Genomic DNA, 22556 nt, shown 5'->3' with positions numbered 1-22556 from the left:
CTCCAGGACCTTGCCTCCAGGAGCTGCACAGGGCTGAGCCTGGAGTGACCAGGGCTTTGTCCAGGCTGAACTGATGACCAGGCTTGTCCAGGTGGCCCAGATGACCAGGGCTTTGTCCAGGCTGACTGAGTGACCGGCTTGTCCAGGGCTGAGCCTGGAGTGACCAGGGCTTTGTCCAGGGCTGAGCCTGGAGTGACCAGGGCTTTGTCCAGGGCTGAGCCTGGAGTGACCAGGGCTTTGTCCAGGGCTGAGCCTGGAGTGACCAGGGCTTTGTCCAGGCTTGTCCGGCTGAGCCGGAGTGACCAGGCTTGTCCAGGCTGACCAGGAGTGACCAGGGCTTTGTCCAGGGCTGAGCCTGGAGTGACCAGGGCTTTGTCAGGCTTTGTCCAGGGCTGAGCCTGGGAGTGACCAGGGCTTTGTCCAGGGATGAGCCTGGGAGTGACCAGGGCTTTGTCCAGGGCTGAGCCTGGGAGTGACCAGGGCTTTGTCCAGGGCTGAGCCTGGAGTGACCAGGGCTTTGTCCAGGGCTGAACCTGGAGTGACCAGGGCCTTGTCCAGCCCTGAACCCTCCCACTGTCACCCCCCAGTTGTCCCAGTCAATAGGAAAATATGGTGAGAAATGTTCCCTTTTGAATAGGGATCCATAGCCCTGCCTGTGGATGCAGAGGGATCATTACAGCAATCAATGGGAATGTTATTATTTGTTATTAAATCTGTAAAGGTTCAGAGTAATTCATATGGAATTCTATTACAGTTTTAGCAGGACTCATTGATTTTACATTATTAAGTTACAGAGCACTTTCCCCAGAGGTCTGTGAGTTTGGCTCGTGGGGAGGGTTTATTGGTGCTCTCTCCCAGCCATATGGACATTGTAGATCTTGGCACTGGATATCCCCTTGGAAATGCTCTTTTAATTAGGAGGAAAACCAAAATGCTCTGGTTTTCAGGAGAAAGTTTTGGTTGTGTGTCCCTAGAACCTGGCTGTTTCTGAATATTCTTCTACCCATCCATGAGAATGTTTTCCTTAGGGAATTTGTTCATGGAATCACAGGAAGGTTTGGGTAGAGAAACGGTGCTGGCTCAGAAATGTTCCTAAATCCCTAACTGGTTATTGGTTAGCTCCAGCAGGTGTCCCAGGAGGTTGAAGCAGTACCCACTCAGTCTGTGGCAGGCCCAGGTGAAGTCTCTGCCTCAGGACCAGCAGAGCAGGGAGGGCTGGGGGTCTCTGCCACCCCAGGGTCCCTTTTCCTGCACTTTGGTCCATTTTCTGGTGGGAAGGTTTCATTTCAAGCTGCAGTCCCCACTGGAGGGCTGGGCAGTCGTGTGGAGCTCACGGAGTGCCCCCAGGTGCTCACAAAGCTGCAGCCCAGCCCTGAGGGTTCCTCCCAGCCCACTCTGTGGTTTTCCTGCCCTTTCCCATGGGCTGCCTCAGGCTGGGGCTGTGCTCTGGCCTCGGCACCTCCTGCTGCCTCTCCTGGGGGAGGGACCTGCTTTGGGTTTAGCAAATGCATCGTTTGCTGCTGAGGCTGCAGCTGAAACGTGACCAAGCTTTCAGCCTACTTCTGGAGCTGCATTGCTGCTGCTTCTGGAGCCTCAGGGCTGCTGCTTCTGGAGCTGCATTGCTGCTCTTCTGGAGCCTCAGGGCTGCTGCTTCTGGAACTGCATTGCTGCTCTTCTGGAGCCTCAGGGCTGCTGCTTCTGGAGCTGCATTGCTGCTCTTCTGGAGCCTCAGGGCTGCTGCTTCTGGAGCTGCATTGCTGCTCTTTCTGGAGCTGCATTGCTGCTCTTCTGGAGCCCCTGGGCTGCTGTTTCTGGCTGTTCTTTGGAGTGAGTGGGCTGTGCTGGAGCTGGGCTGTGTGCAGGGCAGCAGCCTCAGCCCTGGGAGAGTCTGGTTTGGAGCTGGGTCACTGGCACACAGAGCAGGGAGAACAGGGATTGACCCCATTCCCAGTCTCCTTTCCAGCTTGCAAACAGCTGGCTTGGTGCTATTTTTATCCCTGCTGGAAGGACTGGCGTGCTAATTTCCCGTGCCAGATGGTTTTCCTGAGCCTCTGCTCCATCCTGGGCAGTGCCAGCCTGCCTGGCTCTCCCCAGCAGGGAAACCCTTGGCTGCAGTGCCAGGGAGGTTCCCCTTTCCATGGGAGGTGCATCTGCAGCCCTTGCTGACTGCAGGGATGGCAGCAGGGCTGCCTTGGGCTGGGGAGCTCACTGCTCCATCCTTGCACCCTCCTCTGCAGTGCCAGAGCAGCTGCAGTGCCCAAACATCCTCTGAGATGCCCCTCCCCAGTGGGTTTGCACCTGCAGGATGGCAGGTCATCCACCTGGAGCTCCTCTGGGCACAGCCAGCACTCTCAATCCTCTCCACCCCTGGAGAGCTCCCAGGGCACAGCTGCCAGGAGCCAGGGTCTGTGCCAGGCTCCCCAGGGCACAGCTGCCGGGAGCCAGGATGTGTGCCAGGCTCCCCAGGGCACAGCAGCCAGGAGCCAGGGTGTGTGCCAGGCTCCTGAGGGCACAGCAGCCAGGAGCCAGGGTGTGTGCCAGGCTCCCAGGGCAGCGCTGCCAGGAGCCAGGGTGTGTGCCAGGCTCCCAGGGCAGCGCTGCCAGGAGCCAGGGTGTGTGCCAGGCTCCCAGGGCAGCGCTGCCAGGAGCCAGCCGTGCCCTCTCCCCCTGCAGGCTTTGACACCTATTTCACCTCTCGCACCCTGGAGAACAACAGGAGGAACGTGTGGTTTGCAGAGTACTGGGAGGAGAACTTCAACTGCAAGCTGACCATCACAGGCTCCAAGAAGGAGGACACGGACAGGAAGTGCACAGGTAATGAATGAACTCCTCCTTCCCCTCCTCCTGCCTGGCACCGGGCACCAGGAGTGCTCTGCTTTGGGTGAAGGCTGCCTGGAGGTGCTGGTTTGTTTGACATGGAGGATGGAACAATTGAGGAAGGAATTGTTCCCTGGCAGGGTGGGCAGGCCCTGGCACAGGTGCCCAGAGCAGCTGTGGTGCCCCTGGATCCCTGGCAGTGCCCAAGGCCAGGCTGGATTGGAGCAGCCTGGGACAGTGGGAGGTGTCTCTGCCATGGCAGGGCTGGCACTGGGTGGGATTTGGGGTCCTCCCAACCCAACCCATTCTGGGATTCTGTGATTTCATTATTAGAACACCCTGGAGAAGCACAGTGTGCCTCTGTGACACAGAAGCCACAGCTGGTGGCACCTGGAGTCCCCCCAGCCCCTTCAGATCTCCCAGCAGCAGCTGAAATGTGTCATGGTGGGTAATTGCCTTCAGTTGTGATCAGGGGAAATCAGTTCATGGCAGGATTTGCTTTGCTTTGACTGAAAATGGATGAAAACTCCCACCCAGAGGAGTGTGGGGGTGTCTGGGTGCCAGGGAGCAGCTCAGCCCTCCTGGGCACACATCCTGGCCCAGAGGAGAGTGGGGGGAGTTTGGGCTGGAGCATTATCCGATGCTTTGTGGTGAGCAGGAGAAATTTAAAAGCTCATCTGCCTTCCCCAAGAAATCCCCTGGGGATTGCTGGGTGGTGCTGGGATAAATAAAGGTTTTTGTCTGTGATGAGATCTGGAGGCTGGGGCTGGGCTGGGGGCTCTGTCCCTGCAGAGCTGTTACTGCTCCTGGAGGGCTGTGTCAGGTGACAGTGCAGGGGTTTGACTGCTCAGAGGCCTCCTTGTCATCCCCTGCTCCTCCAAACTGCAATATTTACCCTGGCATGCTGGGGGTGGCTCTGCAGCCCTGCACCTCAGCTCTTTTCACATGAGAGTTGATGTGGAGAAGCCCTGAGGGCTGTGTGTGCAGCTCTGTGCTGGCAGGGAGTGCCAGGGCGGTCCTGCAGGGCCCTGTGGAGGCTGTCCCTGTCCCTGTCCCCCAGTGGGGCTGGGTGATGGTGCTGGCCGTGGGTGCTCACGGAGATTTTTCTGCCAGCGCTTCCCCAGCTGCCGAGTTCCACCTTGTGCAAGTAAGAGCTGCCTGCTAGATCCCGTGAGCATTGCACAATCTTTAAATTAAATCTCTTGTTAATGATGGCTATCAGCGGGCTCTCAGCAGCACCATTGTGCGAGACCCTTTGAAAAAGTGTTTAATTCTCCAGGAACTGAAGCAGTCTCTGAACTCATCTCCCGCGAGCGCCCATGGAGTGGGATTTTGATGTCTGTCTGTGTGAATTATATGCCATAAAAATCGTCCTAGAGATGCTATTTATTCCTCCTAACACATCCCCTCTGTTGTGTGGTGATAACAATGAGTGCAGAGGGATCAGCTGGAGGAGAGGCACTGGCAGCAGGCACGTCTCTGCTTGGCGTGCCGAGATGAAGGAGGGGGACCAGCAGCTCTCAAACCTGCATCTCACTGCTGGCGTCTGAAAGAGATGGAACAAGTGGGATTCTTCCTCTCTGTTCTCTGCACTCTGGGCTTGGAGCTGTTTTCCCTGCCTTTGTTGCAGCTGTTCTCCTGTGAGGATGTGCCTGAACCAGCCCCTGCTCCGTCTCTCAGGAATCAGGATGATGAGGAGCACTCGACTCGAGTGGGAAGGGGGGGTTAAACTGCTTGTCATCACCTTCAGATAGATCCTTTGGAGGCAAAAAATGCTCATGTCAATAAACTGCTGCTGTGTTCATCCCTCTCCTGCCATCCTGAGGGACAGAAGTGTGTTCTGAAGTCACGCTGTGCTCCAGGGTCCCAGGGGCCAGCTGCTCCACTGCTGGGGCAAACCATGGTCTGTGTGCTCCTGCAGATCCCCACGGTAAACAAACTAGAAAAAAGCACCTTCTTCTCAAAGGGGAGCAGAAATGGTGCAGCTCTCAAAGGGGAGCAGGAATGGTGCAGCTCTCAATGAACAGAAATGGTGCAGTTCTCAAAGGGGAGCAGAAATGGTGCAGCTCTCAAAGACAAACAGAAATGGTGCAGTTCTCAAAGAGGAACAGAAATGGTGCAGCTCTCAAAGGGGAGCAGAAATGGTGCAGCTCTCAAAGACAAACAGAAATGGTGCAGCTCTCAAAGACAAACAGAAATGGTGCAGTTCAAAGAAGATCAGAAATGGTGCAGCTCTCAATGACAAACAGAAATGGTGCAGTCCTCAAAGAACAGAAATGGTGCAGAAGGTGTTTGGTTTCACTTTCCATGGTTTTGCTCTGACAGCACAGAGGGGCTCGTGGTTTCTTGCTGCCCCCATGTTTTAGGCTGGTTCTCCAGCCTTCCCCCCATGGGACCCCAGGTTGTCCTGACACCTCTGGGCTGGGGGGTCTCTCTGCCCCTTCCCCAGAGGCACCCACAGCACTGCTCCTGCTGCTTTCATCTGGAGCAACTCGGTGCCTCTGGGGAGCTTCCTTCTCCTGCAGAGTAATTGATAATTGAATTTCTATACTCCCATCATATAGGAGCTGCTGTGGTAAAATGTTTGCCTGACTTCTTCAGCTCAGCCTTGGAGGGGGAAATATTCCCCACAATAATGTTGAAGTTGGAATTAAAATTGTGCCCATCACCTTTGGTTTATTCCTGGCTGAAAATGGACTTTGGATCTGATTTGCTGCTCACTGCAGCAGCAGGAGGGTGACACAAACTGGAGGGAACACTGTTCAGCCAGGCCCATAATTTGGAATTTGCTGGTTTTTTTTGAAGTCTGAAGAATATTTGGTCCATAACATTTCATAATCATAACAATTGCTCTGCAGGTTCTTTGCTGCTTCAGATTTGGGTTCAAATTCTAATTGCAGTGGAATCTCCTTAGGAGGTAACTCAGCCTGTGCTTTGGTGAAGGACAGCACACTCCCAGCTGTATAAACTCAGTGTTTGGGGGGAGGAGTTGTATTTGTCTCCACATCTGGATTTACTGTGCACAGCTGATGTTTAGTACCCAGCTGAGTGGCTGTTCCAGCACAGGGAAAGATCCTTGTTCTTGGAAATTCTACTGAGATTTAGAAACCTTTGCTGTTCTCCTGTTTGGACACTGTTACATTGCTCTGGGTTTTTCCAGGTGTGTTTTGCTCGGGTTCCTCTCCCAGATCTCTGCACTGCTGCAGGTTTTCCTCCTGCTGTGCGTGTGCCCAGCCATGCTTCTGGAACTTGCTGGGGCTTATCAGTGTTGTTTGTGTGCAGCATTTCAATCCCAGACCCCCTCCCCTGGCATCCCTTCCTGCTGCATTGCTCATTTGGCTCCAGAGCTGAAACCACTTAAAAGCATTTTCCTTGTCAGGCCTTGAAATCCTGATAAGTTCTGTAATCAGTGAGAGGGAGTGAATAATGAACAGGATCCTGCCTGGAACGTCACCAGCTGCAAACTCACTTTTCCTGCTCACTTGTTTGCAGGATTCCAGAGGAGGTGAGATGTAAAACTGGGGGGGGTTTGGTAAAGGGGGCCTCAACCATCATGGAATCCTGGAATGGGCTGGGTTGGAAGGGACATTAAATCCCACCCAGGGTGGCACTGGACAGGCTGCTCCAGCCCTGTCCAGCCTGGCCTTGGGCACTGCCAGGGGTTAATGGACAGTTTCAGAGGAAAGCAATAAATCAGATTCCTGATTCTCAGCCTGCAGTGCCTCGTTCCAGGCTCTGAAAATCCTGCATGGTTTGTTGCCTATTGCGGAGCTCCCGACCTGTTCAGGTGACCAGAAGAGCACAGAGGCCACCTGTGGCCATGGCCACCAGGGCACACCTGTGTCTGCAGCCCGAGGGCCAGAGAGGGGTTCAGGCAGGAGCCTGCAGCCTCAGATGTTTAGATTCACCTCTCCCATCCCTGCTCCCGAGCTCTGCTGCCTGCCGGCGGTTTCCTTCCCGTGCTCTGGTTTCCCCCTTCTCCAGGTGCTCGCTATTAATTATTTATTTTTTATTTATTTATTAATTAGTGCGGGGGTGCGGCTCTCCAGGGCCGCGCTTCCCGCACAGGAGCAGCTCCCGGGGCGCTTCCCTGGGCTCAGCTCGGGGATTCCAAACCTTCTCTCATGCTGCAGCACTTTACGGGCCCTCCTGGGACTGGCAGGACCTCTGAGACCCGGCGGGCTGGGGAGCAGGGCTGACAGGACAGGAGCATCCCGAGGTGCCGTTAATTGTCCGTTAATTAGCCGTTAATTACCGGCGCGTCCCTCAGGTCTCCGCAGCCCCGTCTGTGGCTTCTCTGCAGTGACTCTTGCTTCCCTTAATCTGGCTTTGAGTTTCGGTTAGAGCCCGGGATGGGCAGCAGAACGAACACCAGGTTTAATACCGGCTGTGCCTTGCTTTGAGCTCTGGAGCCTCGGAGCCGGGCTTGGGAGCGCTCGGAGCCGGGCTTGGGAGCGCTCGGAGCCGGGCTTGGGAGCGCTCGGAGCCGGGCTTGGGAGCGCTCGGAGCCGGGCTTGGGAGCGCTCGGAGCCGGGCTTGGGAGCGCTCGGAGCCGGGCTTGGGAGCGCTCAGAGCCTCAGAGCCGGGCTTGGGAGCGCTCAGAGCCTCAGAGCCGGGCTTGGGAGCGCTCAGAGCCTCAGAGCCGGGCTTGGGAGCGCTCGGAGCCTGGAGCCGGGCTTGGGAGCGCTCGGAGCCTCAGAGCCGGGCTTGGGAGCGCTCGGAGCCTCAGAGCCGGGCTTGGGAGCGCTCGGAGCCTGGAGCCGGGCTTGGGAGCGCTCAGAGCCGGGCTTGGGAGCGCTCGGAGCCTGGAGCCGGCCCCGGGATCTCCCCGCGGGCCCCGGGATCTCCCCGCGGGCCCCGGGATCTCCCCGCGGGCCCCGGGATCTCCCCGCGGGCCCCGGGATCTCCCCGCGGGCCCCGGGATCTCCCCGCGGGCCCCGGGATCTCCCCGCGGGCCCCGGGATCTCCCCGCGGGCCCCGGGATCTCCCCGCGGGCTCGGGCCGGATTCCCTTCTCTGGGTTTTGGAGGGTGACTGGCCAGCAGAGCCGGTGGTTCCGGCGGCAGTGACAGAGGTTCGGTCTTGGTTTAACCAATAACGCTGCAGCCCAGAACGGTTCGTGGTCCCGGCGGAAGGCGCAGCTCCTTCAGGCTCCGCTGGTGCCAGGACAGCGCTGTTCCCGCTGTCCCTGAGTGTCGCCGTGTGTCCCCGCAGGGCAGGAGCGCATCGGGAAGGACTCGCACTACGAGCAGGAGGGGAAGGTGCAGTTCGTGATCGATGCCGTGTACGCCATGGCCCACGCCCTGCACCACATGAACCGCGACCTGTGCGCCGACAGCGCCGGGCTGTGCCCCGAGATGGAGCACGCGGGGGGCAAGCGGCTGCTCAAGTACATCCGCAGCGTCAACTTCAACGGTGAGACACGGCCCGCCACCTGCTGACATCCCCCTGCCACCTGCTGACCCCCACTGTCACCCCCTGATCCCCTCCTGTCCCCCGCTGACCCCCCTGTCACCGACTGACATCCCTTGGTCACCTGCTAACCCCCCTCATCACCTGCTGACCCCTCCTGTCCCCTGCTGACCCCGCCATGGGGCTGGGCAGGGGCTGCCCTGGGTACAGATCCTTCTCCCCGGTGCTCCAGGGGACTTTCCTGGGTGCACGGCGGGCAGTGGGAGCTCTGTGCAGCTGAGCGTGACAGGAACAGCATGGCCTGCTCTGCTGCTGCTCTCAGTGTCCCCAGCCCCAGAGCTGGCCATCCTCCTGCTGGGGAGCATCTCTGCTCAGCCTGTGCAGCTGGGACCCCCCTGCTGGCCCTGCCCCGAGCTGGGACCCCCCTGCTGGCCCTGCTTTGGGCCCTTGCTCTCCTTGCAGAGGTGCTGCCATCAAGGCAGCCAGGCTGTGATGGAGAGGCTGGATCTGAGTGAGGAGCTCAGTGTGCATTTTGTGATCGTGTCCTGGAGGACAAAAGGCCTAAAATATGGAAGACTTTAAACCTCAAGTGCTCACCCAGTGAAATTCTGGATGTTTTGAAGTGCAGCTGTGTTTTTGCCAGTGAAAAGCTGAAGATGCTGCTCATGGGAGCCCCTCGGGTGCCCAAACTGCCATGGACGTGCCCTGAGTACCAAACTCCCTGGCTGGTGACACCTGTGTCACTCCTGTCCTCCTCTCCATAATTCATTTCTCTTCTTGCAGTGGTTAAGAGATCGAAACCCTGCAAATTCAGTCAGATTGTGTCTGGGTTTGAGGGCTTCCTGCAGGTGTCAAGTGCCCTGTGTCTGTGTGGGGAGAAGGCAGCTCCTTTGTTGGGAACTGAATTAAATTGTCACAGCTCTGCATGAGCAAGAAGCTGCAGCCTGGAGACTGACACAGGTTCTGAACTGCTTAGTGGGCTCAGCAGAATCTGGGAAACCTTAACAGGAAGAAAATAAATCCTAAATGATCAAGCACCAGTGAAATAACGACATGTTTTAATGATTGGAAGATCAAGGGTTATTTCTGAAATGCCTGTTTCCTCTCTGCCATGAGGTTTCCATACATCACTTTTAATTAATTTCATTATTTCATGAAAGGAGCCTGAGCTGAGGCTGGATTGCTGCAGTGATGCAAACCAGGACTGACAGACCCTGCAGACAAGTGGCACAGAAAGGGCTCCAGAGCCTCACCCAGAGGTTAAGGAGGGCAGGCCCTGCTGAGCAGAGCCCTGGCTGGAGCCCAATTACTGCAGCTTCAGAGGCAGGAGAGGGACACTCGTACCTGCCCAGGGTTAGCAGTGCTTCCCTCCCCAGCTGCTCCATGGATCCCACCTCGCTGAAGGGGCACAGCCACCAGGCTGGCTGTGCCACTCAGCACAGGCTGTGAGCAGGGTGTGCTCCTGTGCCACTGAGCCCAGGCTGTGGGCAGGGTGTGCTCCTGTGCCACTGAGCCCAGGCTGTGGGCAGGGTGTGCTCCTGTGCCACTCAGCCCAGGTTGTGAGCAGGGTGTGCTCCTGTGCCACTGAGCCCAGGCTGTGGGCAGGGTGTGCTCCTGTGCCACTCAGCCCAGGCTGTGAGCAGGGTGTGCTCCTGTGCCACTGAGCCCAGGCTGTGGGCAGGGTGTGCTCCTGTGCCACTCAGCCCAGGCTGTGGGCAGGGTGTGCTCCTGTGCCACTGAGCCCAGGCTGTGAGCAGGGTGTGCTCCTGTGCCACTGAGCCCAGGCTGTGAGCAGGGTGTGCTCCTGTGCCACTGAGCCCAGGCTGTGAGCAGGGTGTGCTCCTGTGCCACTGAGCCCAGGCTGTGAGCAGGGTGTGCTCCTGTGCCACTGAGCCCAGGCTGTGAGCAGGGTGTGCTCCTGTGCCACTGAGCCCAGGCTGTGAGCAGGGTGTGCTCCTGTGCCACTGAGCCCAGGCTGTGGGCAGGGTGTGCTCCTGTGCCACTGAGCCCAGGCTGTGAGCAGGGTGTGCTCCTGTGCCACTGAGCCCAGGCTGTGAGCAGGGTGTGCTCCTGTGCCACTGAGCCCAGGCTGTGAGCAGGGTGTGCTCCTGCCTGCCCTGTCCTGAGGGTGGGTGAGCTGGGGTTGTGGGGGACTGAGCTCCCTGCTGGGACTGTGCCTTTGGGGTCCCTGCAGGCCCCCAGCCCGTGGTGCTGTGCCTTTGGGGTCCCTGCAGGCCCCCAGCCCGTGGTGCTGTGCCTTTGGGGTCCCTGCAGGCCCCCAGCCCATGGTGCTGTGCCCCCCTGCTGCACCCACAGGCACCCCAGGTCCCTTTCAGTGCCTTTGCTGGGTTTTGGGGTGCTGCTCCATGGAGGTGGCTGTGCTGTGTGCCCCGAGGGTTTGTCCCAGCCCTGGCTTTGGGGTGGCTGTGACAGTGGTGTCCATCCTCCACCTGCCTCCTGCCCAGCAGCCCTGCACCTCCCTCTGTGTGTCTGTTTTGTTTTGGGAGCTCACCTGAGCTCCTGCAGTTCCAGGTGTCCCTTTCTTGTCAGCTCTGACAAGGCTGAGCCCAACTCACCCTGAGCAGGCCTAGGAGTGGTGAGCAGCCAAATCCCATTTAGCACTTTGCTGCCTTTCCTGAGGAGCCAAGGAATTACAGCCACTGCTTCTGATTGACTCCAAGTGTTTCCACTCCAATGTATTCTGGCTGCATGAATCTGTAATGACAATTAAATATCTGCCTGGTGCTCACAAGGAACCAGCCAGGAGAGATTTCAGTGGGAGATTTTCTGTACCAGCCTTTGAACTGAATTTGTATCTGATCTCAGAGGATTGTAGGAGAGACAGGAAACAATTTACCAGGGCTAGAATGGAGACTATGCTAATTCACTCCTTCAAATCTTTTTTTCACTCCCTGGAATTCAATGAAGAATGGGAATCATGAAGAAAACGATAATCTTAAAGTTCAGTGCTACAACAGGAGAGATTTTTCATTGCTTTAGGGAAAAAAAGTTACACAGGAGGAGGAAGCTTTGAATATAGATATGCTGGAGGATTGTCATAATCTTCAATCTTGACACAATATTACTCTACCCCACTGAAGCCTATTTTAATATGTCTGGAAATAAATGTCACCCTGGAAGGTTGCTCCTGGAGCTCTGAGGAGATGAGGCAGTGCTTGAGTTCTCCTCTTGGGAAGGTTCCCAGCCAGAGCTGTGCTGATCCCAATGCAGGTGTCCTGCTGGGAGCTCACCTGAGGCTGGGCTCAGGTGTCAGGGCAGCTCCAGGCTGTGCCAGCACGCAGGAAGGGCTGTTTGTCACTGGAGTGACAAGGTGTTATTTACCAATTACATGGTAAATAAAGTTAATTCAGGGTCCTGCTCTGGGTCTGCCCAGGACACTCCTGTGGGAGTGCCACAGAGCCTGGACAAGGCAGTGCACAGGGAGTGCTGCCCCAGGTGAGGCAGTGCACAAGGAGTGCACAGGGAGTGCTGCCCCAGATGAGGCAGTGCACAAGGAGTGCACAGGGAGTGCTGTCCCAGGTGAGGCAGTGCACAGGGAGTGCACAGGGAGTGCTGCCCCAGGTGAGGCAGTGCACAGGGAGTGCCCAAGGCAGTGCACAGGGAGTGCACAAGGAGTGCTGTTCCCTATTTCTGGATGCATTAAGACTCACCAGAGCCGGGCTGCCCTCTGACAGCAGCATGTCTCAGGAGCAGATGGCCCTTTCTGGAGGGGGGAGCTGCATTCAGAGGCTGCACTCACAGGAGTGGCTGCACTGGAGCACTCCCTGAGGACAGGAGGTGGGAGGCAGGCTCTGCTGCAGGGCAGGAAGAAAAACCCCCTGCTGTTTCTGGCCTTGGGCAGAGCAGGTGAGGCAGGGCTCACCTGGGCTCGCTGTGTGTGTTCCAGGCAGCAGGGGAGGGCAGGGATGGTGCTCTGTGGGACAGGCCTGGGTGGTGGCAGTGTCCCAGAGTGTCCCCTCTGGATGGCTGTGGGATGATGCTCTGTGGGACAGGGCTGGGTGGTGGCAGTGTCCCAGAGTGTCCCCTTGGGGTGGCTGTGGGACAGGGCTGGGTGGTGGCAGTGTCCCCTCTGGATGGCTGTGGGGCAGGGCTGGGTGGTGGCAGTGTCCCAGGGTGTCCCCTTGGGATGGCTGTGGGACAAGGCTGGGTGGTGGCAGTGTCCCCTCTGGATGGCTGTGGGACAGGGCTGGGTGGTGGCAGTGTCCCCTCTGGATGGCTGTGGGACGATGGCCTTGCCGTGTTTCCGGTGTGAAAGCTCACTGACAGGCAGTGTCAAGATCTGGTGCTGTGGTTGGATTTTGTCTGGTTTGCTCCCCCAGGCAGTGCTGGCACTCCAGTGATGTTCAACAAGAACGGGGACGCCCCGGGGCGCTACGACATCTTCCAGTTCCACAGCAGCAACACCAGCACGCCCGGCTACCGCCTGGTGGGGCAGTGGACAGACGACCTGCAGCTCAACGTGAGTGCCCTGCTCTTGCCCCCGGGCTCTCAGACCAGCTGGGCCCTTTGCCGTGTCCTCACAGCCCCACAGGGGGGTTCTGCACGCCGTGTCCCTCTCCCCTGTCCTGCAGCCCCTCACACTGACACACACGAGCTGCTCGTGCAGGTGTTGTTGCTGCTGCCTGGCTGCAGTGCCCAGGTGCCAGCTTGGGAAGTGGAGCTGGGATTTGTTGTAGTTTGAGACCACTGGGCTTTCACTTGCAGATGCTGTTTGGTTTGTCTTGTCTTTGGAAGGCTGGAACAGAATGTGTTAGGAGTGAGTCACTGTTCCAGTGGTGCTTGTAACCCTCTGGGTGAGGTGGCCTGCCTGGGATGATGCCTGAAGGAAAACTGGCACGTAGGAGCAGGTGCTCAAATGCACTTTGATGCTTCCCAGAAAAAAGCCCCAGGACTGGTGGGTGGGAGAGCTGGAGACTGTGTCAGCCTCAGCCCCCGAGCCTGTGCCCACGTAGGTGCAGGGTCCCTGCTGGCTCTGTGCCCTTTGCCTCGGGCTCCTGGGGCAGTGGTGCCAGCCTTGTGCCTGTGCCTGGCTGGCTGCAGGATCCCTGCTGGCTCTGTGCCCTTTGCCTCGGGCTCCTGGGGCAGTGGTGCCAGCCTTGTGCCTGTGCCCATGTGGCTGCAGGATCCCTGCTGGCTCTGTGCCCTTTGCCTCGGGCTCCTGGGGCAGTGGTGCCAGCCTTGTGCCTGTGCCCATGTGGCTGCAGGATCCCTGCTGGCTCTGTGCCCTTTGCCTTGAGCTCCTGGGGCAGTGGTGCCAGCCTTGTGCCTGTGCCCATGTAGGTGCAGGGTCCCTGCTGGCTCTGTGCCCTTTGCCTCGGGCTCCTGGGGCAGTGGTGCCAGCTCTGCCTCGTGCCTGGCTCCCTGGGAAAGGTTACCAACACCCAAAGACAGAGACTGCAGTTCCCCTGGGCCCTTCAGCCCCACAGCTGAGGAGGATCAAGGCACTCCTGGGTATTTGTGGAACAAGGCTTTCCTCCCTCAGTCAGCTCTCCCAGCCCAGGGCCATGGGAATTCTTGGTGTGCTGGGGCTCCTTCTCTGCCTCTGCTGCCACGTCTCCTCTGGAAGGGTGACAGGACAGGCTGTGGGACATGGCCCAGCCCTGACACCCCTCCAGAGGTGGCCAGGACACACTGGGGTGACCCAGGGGGTGACACAGAAGGTGACCCAAGAGGTGACCCAGGGTGACCCAGGGCGTGCTCCCAGCCCAGGCTCTCTCTGGACCCGGTGTCACATTTGAGGCTGGCCCTGTGACCTGTGGGGACACCTGAACTCCCCCAGCCCTTTGTGCCCTGGGCTGCCCACAGGGGTCACAGCCACCCCTGGTGGAACCAGAGCCCCCACACTTCCTATTTCTAATGTTGCCATGGTTGCTGTTGAACCAAGGGAATAATGTGGGTCACCGAGGGGCCACTCTTGGAGCCTGATCACACACAATATTTCACTCTCCTTGAATTTTGGCTCATTTTTATTTTCTCTGTTTGATTTGCTCTCTCAGTGCTTTTCAACTTTTGATGTTCTATATAAGGAAACCTATATTAACTTGCAATTTACAGTTCTTTTAGCAAAAAATATTAATATTTTATTAAGCAAATCCTTCTTTATGTAAACTGCACATCCTGATCCATTAAAATTTAAAGCTAAATTAATGGAGCTCGATTTGTATTCCTGTTGTTGTGTTAAATGTTTCCATAAAAAGACCTCTTTCCTCACCCTCGTAGCCCCGTGGCCACAGGGTCATGGCAGAAGTTGAGATTCTCTCTCTAACTTCCCTTCTGATCACTCAGTGTCCCAGTTCCTCGCACAAATCTATATCTAAGACAGTCCCTTTTGTATTATTGGATTATTTCTTACAATAAGGACAATTGTGGAGTCTAGAGAAGTCAAGGATTTCTGGAAATAACCAAAATAAATTCCATTAAATAAATCCCAGGGAAAGCACCCAGAGGATGTGATTTGTCCTCAGCAATTACTGTGGCAATGACTCTTCAGGGGATGTGTCCCCAGTCCTTTTGGCAAACACAGCCCAGAGGGGACAGCCAGGCTGTTTGGTGCACCTGCAGTTTGAGGGGGCAGCTCTGCCCTGTGCTCTGTGTCCAAGGGCTTTGTCCCTCCCTGGGCAGGGAGCACTCACCTGCAGAGCCCACAGGTGAGTCCCCTGCAGCTCCAGGAGGGCAGGAACTGTGGGACACCAGCTCGGTGAGTACAGATTGCTTCTTTGTCATCGTCCTCTTTCCAGGAAGGAACAGAAATGTGTCACTCTGGGATTCCTCTGGCAGGGCTGCTGCCAGGGCTGCTGCAAGATGCCTTCCACACAGTCATCTTCCCTTTCATGGTGCTTTCTTCTCTGGAATCATCTGGAGAGCTGAACCCCATTTTTCCATGTTAGATTGCCGAGTAACTGGTGTTTTAGTTTTCTCTCTCTTGCTTATGTTGGCAGACAGACTGAGGAGAGCTCTAGCAGCTTCCTTGGGACTCCTCAACTCTGCTGTTTCCTTGTTGTTGGTAAACTGGCTTTATGAGTTACCTGGGGCTGTCTGTGTCTCAGGTCAGATAACAAAACATTTGATTTTCACTGCAGCAAGCCTGGGACACAACAGCTGATGTGGGGCAGAGCAATCCCCCATTTCCCTTTGCCTGCCTGGCAGCCATCAGCCAGCAGAGCTGTGCCCAGCACCCAGGGCACAGTGCAGCCATCAGCCAGCAGAGCTGTGCCCAGCCATCAGGGCACAGTGCAGCCATCAGCCAGCAGAGCTGTGCCCAGCACCCAGGGCACAGTGCAGCCATCAGCCAGCAGAGCTGTGCCCAGCCACCAGGGCACAGTGCAGCCATCAGCCAGCAGAGCTGTGCCCAGCCATCAGGGCAATGTGCAGCCATCAGCCAGCAGAGCTGTGCCCAGCCATCAGGGCAATGTGCAGCCATCAGCCAGCAGAGCTGTGCCCAGCCATCAGGGCAATGTGCAGCCATCAGCCAGCAGAGCTGTGCCCAGCCATCAGGGCAATGTGCAGCCATCAGCCAGCAGAGCTGTGCCCAGCACCCAGGGCACAGTGCAGCCATCAGCCAGCAGAGCTGTGCCCAGCACCCAGGGCACAGTGCAGCCATCAGCCAGCAGAGCTGTGCCCAGCCATCAGGGCACGGTGCAGCCATCAGCCAGCAGAGCTGTGCCCAGCCATCAGGGCACGGTGCAGCCATCAGCCAGCAGAGCTGTGCCCAGCACCCAGGGCACGGTGCAGCCATCAGCCAGCAGAGCTGTGCCCAGCACCCAGGGCACAGTGCAGCCATCAGCCAGCAGAGCTGTGCCCAGCCACCAGGGCACAGTGCAGCCATCAGCCAGCAGAGCTGTGCCCAGCCATCAGGGCACGGTGCAGTGGCAGCTTTGGCTGTGTTTGTGTCCATGCAAGGATAAAACGAGCAGATGTCTGCTTTTACTGGCCTTGGCCAGGGCTCCATGCCAGGGCAGGAAAAATGTGGATCTCAGAGGAGGAATGGACCCGTCCATGCCCTGCCCTGCCCATCTCAGTCGGGAGGTGTCCTTGCTGTGCGTAGGGCAGCCTGTGGGACTGCTGGAGAAGGGGCACTGGAGCGGTGTGAGGAGCTGCCTGAGCAGCTGCCATACATTGCTGGCTCCTGAAAATGCAGCTTCTCGTGCTTGGAGGGGCTGACACAAACACAAACACATCTCTCCTGGAGGAGCTGATGTGCCTGAAGGAGGAAGAAATGGATGGCTCCTCAAGGAAGCACAGCTTCTCCTGGGAAATTTGGTGATATTGCTTCTCCTTCTCCAGGTACAGGTAACTCAGCAGGTCCCAGGTTTATTATGTTCTCCCATCCCGTTCCCTGTGCAAGTATCCCAGAACTGTGCAAATCAATAGGTGAAGGAAACATTCCCTGTGAAATTGTTGAACCTGCTTTTTCCAGGTGTTGGCCTCGTGCTAGGGCTGCAGAGACCTGCCTGGGCTCCTGCCCGTGGGCACGAGCTGCTCCTGGGGTCAGTGGGGAGCTGGGATCCTGCCCCATGGGCTGGAGGTGCTGGCTGGACCCCACAGGGCAGCTCTCCCTGGGGAGGGCTCTTGGCTCTGTTCTGTGCGGGAGTGCCCAGCTGAGCTGTGGGGTCCCCTGGTCCCTCCCTGCTCAGCTCCCCACAGGCAGTGTCCCCAGGACACTGCCCTGTCCTTCACCCCCAGCTTTGGGGTCCCCTTGTCCCTCCCCAGCTCCACAGTCAGGGAGCTGTGGCTGAGCCCTGCCAGGCAGTGCTTGGGAGAAGGATGGCATTGGTGATGATCAGAGTGGTTCCATGGGCACAGCTGGGAGGGGAGCTGTTCATGGACCTGCTCCCCTCCTCAGCCCCTGAGGATGTGGGCTCCTGGATGATTCCCTGCTCCCTGGATGGTTCCCTGCTCCCTGGATGATTCCCTGCTCCCTGGATGGTTCCCTGCTCCCTGGATGATTCCCTGCTCCCTGGATGATTCCCTGCTCCCTGGATGGTTCCCTGCTCCCTGGATGATTCCCTGCTCCCTGGATGGTTCCCTGCTCCCTGGATGGTTCCCTGCTCCCTGGATGATTCCCTGCTCCCTGGATGGTTCCCTGCTCCCTGGATGATTCCCTGCTCCCTGGATGGTTCCCTGCTCCCTGGATGGTTCCCTGCTCCCTGGATGGTTCCCTGCTCCCTGGATGATTCCCTGCTCCCTGGATGGTTCCCTGCTCCCTGTATGATTCCCTGCTCCCTGGATGCATCCCTGCTCCCTGGATGGTTCCCTGCTCCCTGGGTACCTCCCTGCTCCCTGGGCGAGCAGCTGGGAGCTGTTCCTTGCTGTGGGGAGCAGAGTGTGCCATAAAGCCTGCCTGGAACAAGGAGCATCCCTGTAGCTCAGGGTTTGGGGTGAGCTGGGGTTGGTGCTGCCCCCAGAGCAGGGGAGCCTTTGCTGGCAGGACAGCAGCAGGGACAGGGACAGCACGGTCACTGGCACAGGATGGAAATTCCACCCTGCAATCCTTTTACCCCACACACAGAAGCACAGTGAGTAACTCTGTAATCCTCTGTGCAATTTATGTGGAACCTGCTCACTTCAACACCTCCTGAATCTGTTTGGGCTCAGACTAATCAATTTACATGCCATAAACATCTCTGTTAGAGAGTTTGGAAATAAATGTTATGAATTGTGAGCTGGTGAAGAGAGTAATTAACTGTCGAACCTGCTGGCAAGAGACCTGGCTGTACCTGCCTTTTTTTGATAAAATATTGGAACTGGAATTGGATCCAAGCTCCTCTTCTGTGGTGTTTGTTGCTCAGGAATATTCTGCCAACAGATGGTATTTGTCAAAATAACATGTTCAAATTGATTGCTGTTCCTTGTTTTCCTGGGTTTGCTGCTGGGTTTTGGGTTTTTCCTTTGGAGCAGAGTGTGTTCAGGGTAGATGGAGTTTCTGGGTTTGGCACTGTTGGGGACACCCTGCATCTCCTGCTGCCCTGCTCCTGTCCCTGCAGGTGTCACCTCAGTCACTGGTGACAAGGGGTGGCAGTGCCACTCCCAGGGTGGGGTGTATGCAGTGGTGGGGATCATTGCCCAGATTTTAGCCTTTTCCTCCCCAAAATGCAGCTGGAAGGGGTGGGAGAGGCTTTTCTCCTCACTCAGCCCAGGCTGGGAGCTCGTGGTGCCCTCCCCTGGGGTGAGTCCCAGCTCCCAGGGCAGGTTTTGCTGAGGGATTGCAGCTCTGGGTGTGGGAGACAAGAGCAAATTCCCTGTCCTGGGAGGCAGCTGCTGCCCTGGCAGCGTGCATGGCCACCAGCCATTCTTCATTTTCTGTGTACACCTGCAGTTCTTTTAGGGCCCAATTGGCTGAGCATTACCTGAGCAGGATCATTTAATATTATTAGTATTATTAATATCACTGCAGCAATTTAATTAGGGCCTAAATGAGCTGGGTACTGAAAATCTCCCTCAGTATTTTGTATTTCTTTCATCCTCCCTCCCCACCCTGTGCTGCTCTGCCCTGCACTCGAGATGTGGTGAGGAAATCACTGTCCATGGATGCTGAGCCTTCAGGAGGGGAAAACCAGCACCAAATGATGGGAAATGCTGGTGCTTGGACCAGCTGGGGAATGAGGAGGATGAATAAATGCCACGTTCTCTGGGCTGGCAGGCACTCCAGGGAGAATGCTCTCCAAATTCCACACCCGAGCTTGGTTCCCTCTCCTCACTGCCCTTTCCACACTGGGAGCTGTGTTGGGCTTGGCAGAAGCAGAACCTTCCCACAGTCACGAAGAACAGGAAAAATCAGAAGTTCTTGGCTCATAAGAGAGATAAACAAAGATTGAGGGCTAATCCTTTCCTCAAACCTTAGGGAAGGTCGTGGCTGTGCCATGAAAAACAGCTCTGAAAAGGAGTTTGCAGGAGAAAACCCAGAACTCCTGGAGCTGCTTCTAGATGGGCCCTTGTCATCCAGGCTTGTTCTGGGGGCTCAGAGTGTGCAGCTGTGGGGCACTGAGCAGGTGAGAGCAGGGGTCTGAGGCAGCTGCTGAGCTGCTCGGGGCTGGGGCTGGGTGCCCTGCCTGGAGCTGGCCTCACCTCCTGCACTGCTGCAGTCCCTGCAGTGCCAGGGATGGGGACTGGGAGCCCCTGGGACAGTGGGAGGTGTCCCTGCCATGCCAGGGTGGCACTGGGTGGGATTTGATGTCCAAACCAGTTTGGGATTCTGTGAGAATTCAGATTTGCCCTCATCCTAAGGCACTTCAGGATAAAAAGTTGCCTTGGATTAGCTCTGCTTTCAGAAGATAGTTTTGCCCTAGCTGATCCATTTAAAGGGACAAGAGCTGTGTGTTATAAATGCACATTTGGAAGCACACACTCTTTTTGTAATTAAAAAAATATTATGCAGGGGCTGCAGGATGAGTACTGAAGATGCATGGTCCACCCCCTTCCATTAGTGAGAAGACAACACAGAGCTGTGGGCAGATATAAAAGCATTAAAATAATTAATTTTCCATTTTATTGTGAGTCAACAGAAATGTATAATAATAAGCATTTTTGCAAAAACTGTGGATTAAGCATTTTTCTCTCCATCAGTGGTGTGCTGGAAATGTCCTTGCTTTAATGTAGAACAAATGGCCCTTGGATCTCATTAAAGATGGTGCTGTGAGTGTCCCAGTGCTGCTGGGGCAGAGCAGCAGGCCTGCTGAAAAAAGGTGACAAATACCAAGGAAACAAAGGACAAAGGAAGAGCAGAAATGAAAGGAAATGAGGGCTGAGAATTGATTCTTGTGGGAGCACCAAGGAGCAGGTGGGAGAGAGCTCTGCCTCCTTCTGGGGTGGCACCGTGCTGGGGACCCCATGGAGGGGCTGGGAGGGTGGGATAACGGGATCATGGGATGGGATCCATGGCATGGGATCCATGGGATAATAGGATGGGATAATGGGATAGGATGATGGCATGGCATAATAGGATGGGAAGGGATGGGATCCATGGGATAATGGGGTAGGATGATGGCATGGCATGCCACAGGATAATGGGATGAGATGGAGCAGTGTCCACTCCCACTGCCTGGCCCTTCCCAGAGCTCACGTGCTGCTGCTGCTGCTGCAGGAACAATGCTTCTGCTTTGAGAGGGAGTTTGGAGTCTCTGGGAGTTCTGTGTTAGCCTGCAGAGGTGTCAGGGCTGCTCTGCTCAGTGCAGGATCTGTTTGGCACGAGCCAGCACTGGTGGGGTTTTGCCTCACCCCTTGCAGGCTCAGTGCTGGGCAAGGCTTCCCCAGCACTCCCTGCAGGCAGGGAAATGAAAAGGAGCTCCATGGTGTGGAGCACCACGTCTGGGCCAGGCATGCAGCAGCTCTGCATCCTCTCTGGCACTCTGGCTTATCACCACTGTTATCTCTTGAAGGGATTTCAGTTGATATTTTGCAGAAGACTCTGCTGAGGATGTGTTATTGACATATTCTTAGCTTAAAACCATTATCACGGTAAATCCCTGGATTTAGGAACTAATTACAAGACATTAATAGCTGAGCCTGAAGAGCTAAGTCATGCAAATATTGCTGTCTGCAAAGTGGAATATACACAAGTGTCTGAACTGCTGAGTTAGGAGCTGCAGTCTGGAGGTGGCAATAAATCTGAGCCCAGTCCTCGCCGCTGGCTTCTGTGTGTCCCTGAAATTAATGGCACGATCATTACGAAAGTGGGATCAGGGAACGTGGCTATTTTCTTCCCTGAGTAGGTTAATTACCACTAATGTAATTATTTTCGTACTGATTTTTATTTTAATCAAACATTGCACGGAACAATTAAGTTCAGAACAAATGGCTTATTATGGAAATGTTTGTGGCGGAGGGAAGCAAAGCAGCAATGTTTGAATTATCCCCAGATATTGAGTTACTTTATTCATTAAAATGAACAATTACATGAGGCCTTATGAGACAGACTAAGCATTTCTTGGTAATGTTTGTTCTGTAGTGAACATAATGAGAATCTATATTGTGAGTGGAGGCAGTCCCTCCTGCTGGAGGCATTCAGGAGCTGGGGATGTGTGGGAGCAGGGACAGCTTCCATTTTCCTTCCTTTCCTTCCTTTCCTTCCATTTTCCTTCCATTTTCCTTCCATTTTCCTTCCTTTCCTTCCTTTCCTTCCTTTCCTTCCTTTCCTTCCTTTCCTTCCTTCTGTTTGGGAAGAATGAATTCCCTTACCCCTGGACTGAAATGGAAGGTTCTACATTCAAACCCTCCATTTTTCTGCTGGTTGCAAGAGCACCTTCTCACATCACAATGTCTGAGATGTTTTGCTGCCCCCTTTGCAGACTGTGCTAGGCATTTTCAGCTGATCCTTGCAGGTATCTAAGAGATGTGTAGATGTGGGACAAATTTTCTTCAAACATGCGTTTTTCTGAGTGGGGAAAGTGTAGTTTGACTCAGGTTCTCACCCCCTGCCCAGCATTCCCTCACAGGCACTTTGCATCCTGAATTTTCTCCAGAAACAGCAGACATCTGTCCAAGGGCAGTGCTGGAGCTGTTGTGGTGCCATCCCAGCAGGCCAGGAAAAGGACTTTCCTCCATTCTGCCTGGTCCTCTCTTATCTCCTTCCACAGAGCATCTGTGCAGGGTGAAGTACCTTTGGGCTGTCCCAGGTGCAGCAGTGCCATGGAATGGGGCTGAGAATATGGAAATCCATCCTTTTGTGCCCCCAAGGGAAGCAGGGCTATGAGAGCACGTTCATCAGTCCGTGGTAATGAAGATATTCCACGTGGAAAATGGGTGGAAATCATTTCCCTGCTGCAGACTGGGTCAGGATCCCCAGATGAGTCAGGTTGATTTTAATGAGCCTTTGTGTTCCCTTTAGCAGCAGCACTCCTTTGCCTCCTGCAAGCTGCACAGTTCAGGGATCTTTTCTCTTCCCCAGAACACTGAAGGTTAATGAAGTTTCCCAGGCAGTGGCAGACCTCTAGACTATCTCTCACTGAGGGATTATTTTTACAGCATTCACAGAAAGACTCTTGGTACTCCAGTGTGTGAGCAGAGTGTGACTGCAGGGGTTGTGTTTTCACAAATATAAAATGAAGATGATACAGGATTTATTTTGGTTTAAATTAGGAAAGTGCAACTTAATCCTTCAGTTTAAGACTTGCCCATCCAAGTCTTCCTGTCTGTATGAATAATTAAGGCAGCTGATTGAAGAAACTCATCTGAGAGCCTTGACTGCTTGTAGGGAAAATCATGGAGCTTGTCAGCGTTCAAGTGGCCTAAGGAGAAATAGCTGAAATGTTGTTTTTAATGACACTTATTCACATCTATCCAGGGGATCAGGTTTTGAGTTTGGAAAGGACA

At 55.6% G+C, this 22556-nt stretch overlaps 1 protein-coding gene across 1 annotated transcript in view; it reads left to right on the top strand.

Annotated features, from left to right (window-relative positions):
- The window catches only part of GRM7 (glutamate metabotropic receptor 7), a 176956-nt gene that overhangs the window by 112157 nt on the left and 42243 nt on the right, over nucleotides 1-22556 (top strand). The window contains exons 5-7 of the mRNA XM_050979261.1: nucleotides 2674-2814; nucleotides 8031-8231; nucleotides 12569-12708. Coding sequence (XP_050835218.1) covers nucleotides 2674-2814; nucleotides 8031-8231; nucleotides 12569-12708 — 482 coding nt within the window. The remainder of the gene's footprint in view (nucleotides 1-2673; nucleotides 2815-8030; nucleotides 8232-12568; nucleotides 12709-22556) is intronic.

Source organism: Serinus canaria, chromosome 12 (genome assembly GCF_022539315.1).
Source record: "Serinus canaria isolate serCan28SL12 chromosome 12, serCan2020, whole genome shotgun sequence".
NCBI classification, from domain to species: domain Eukaryota; kingdom Metazoa; phylum Chordata; class Aves; order Passeriformes; family Fringillidae; genus Serinus; species Serinus canaria.
The sequence above is the reverse complement of the archived record's forward strand: the minus strand, read 5'-3'. Positions and strand labels throughout refer to the sequence as shown.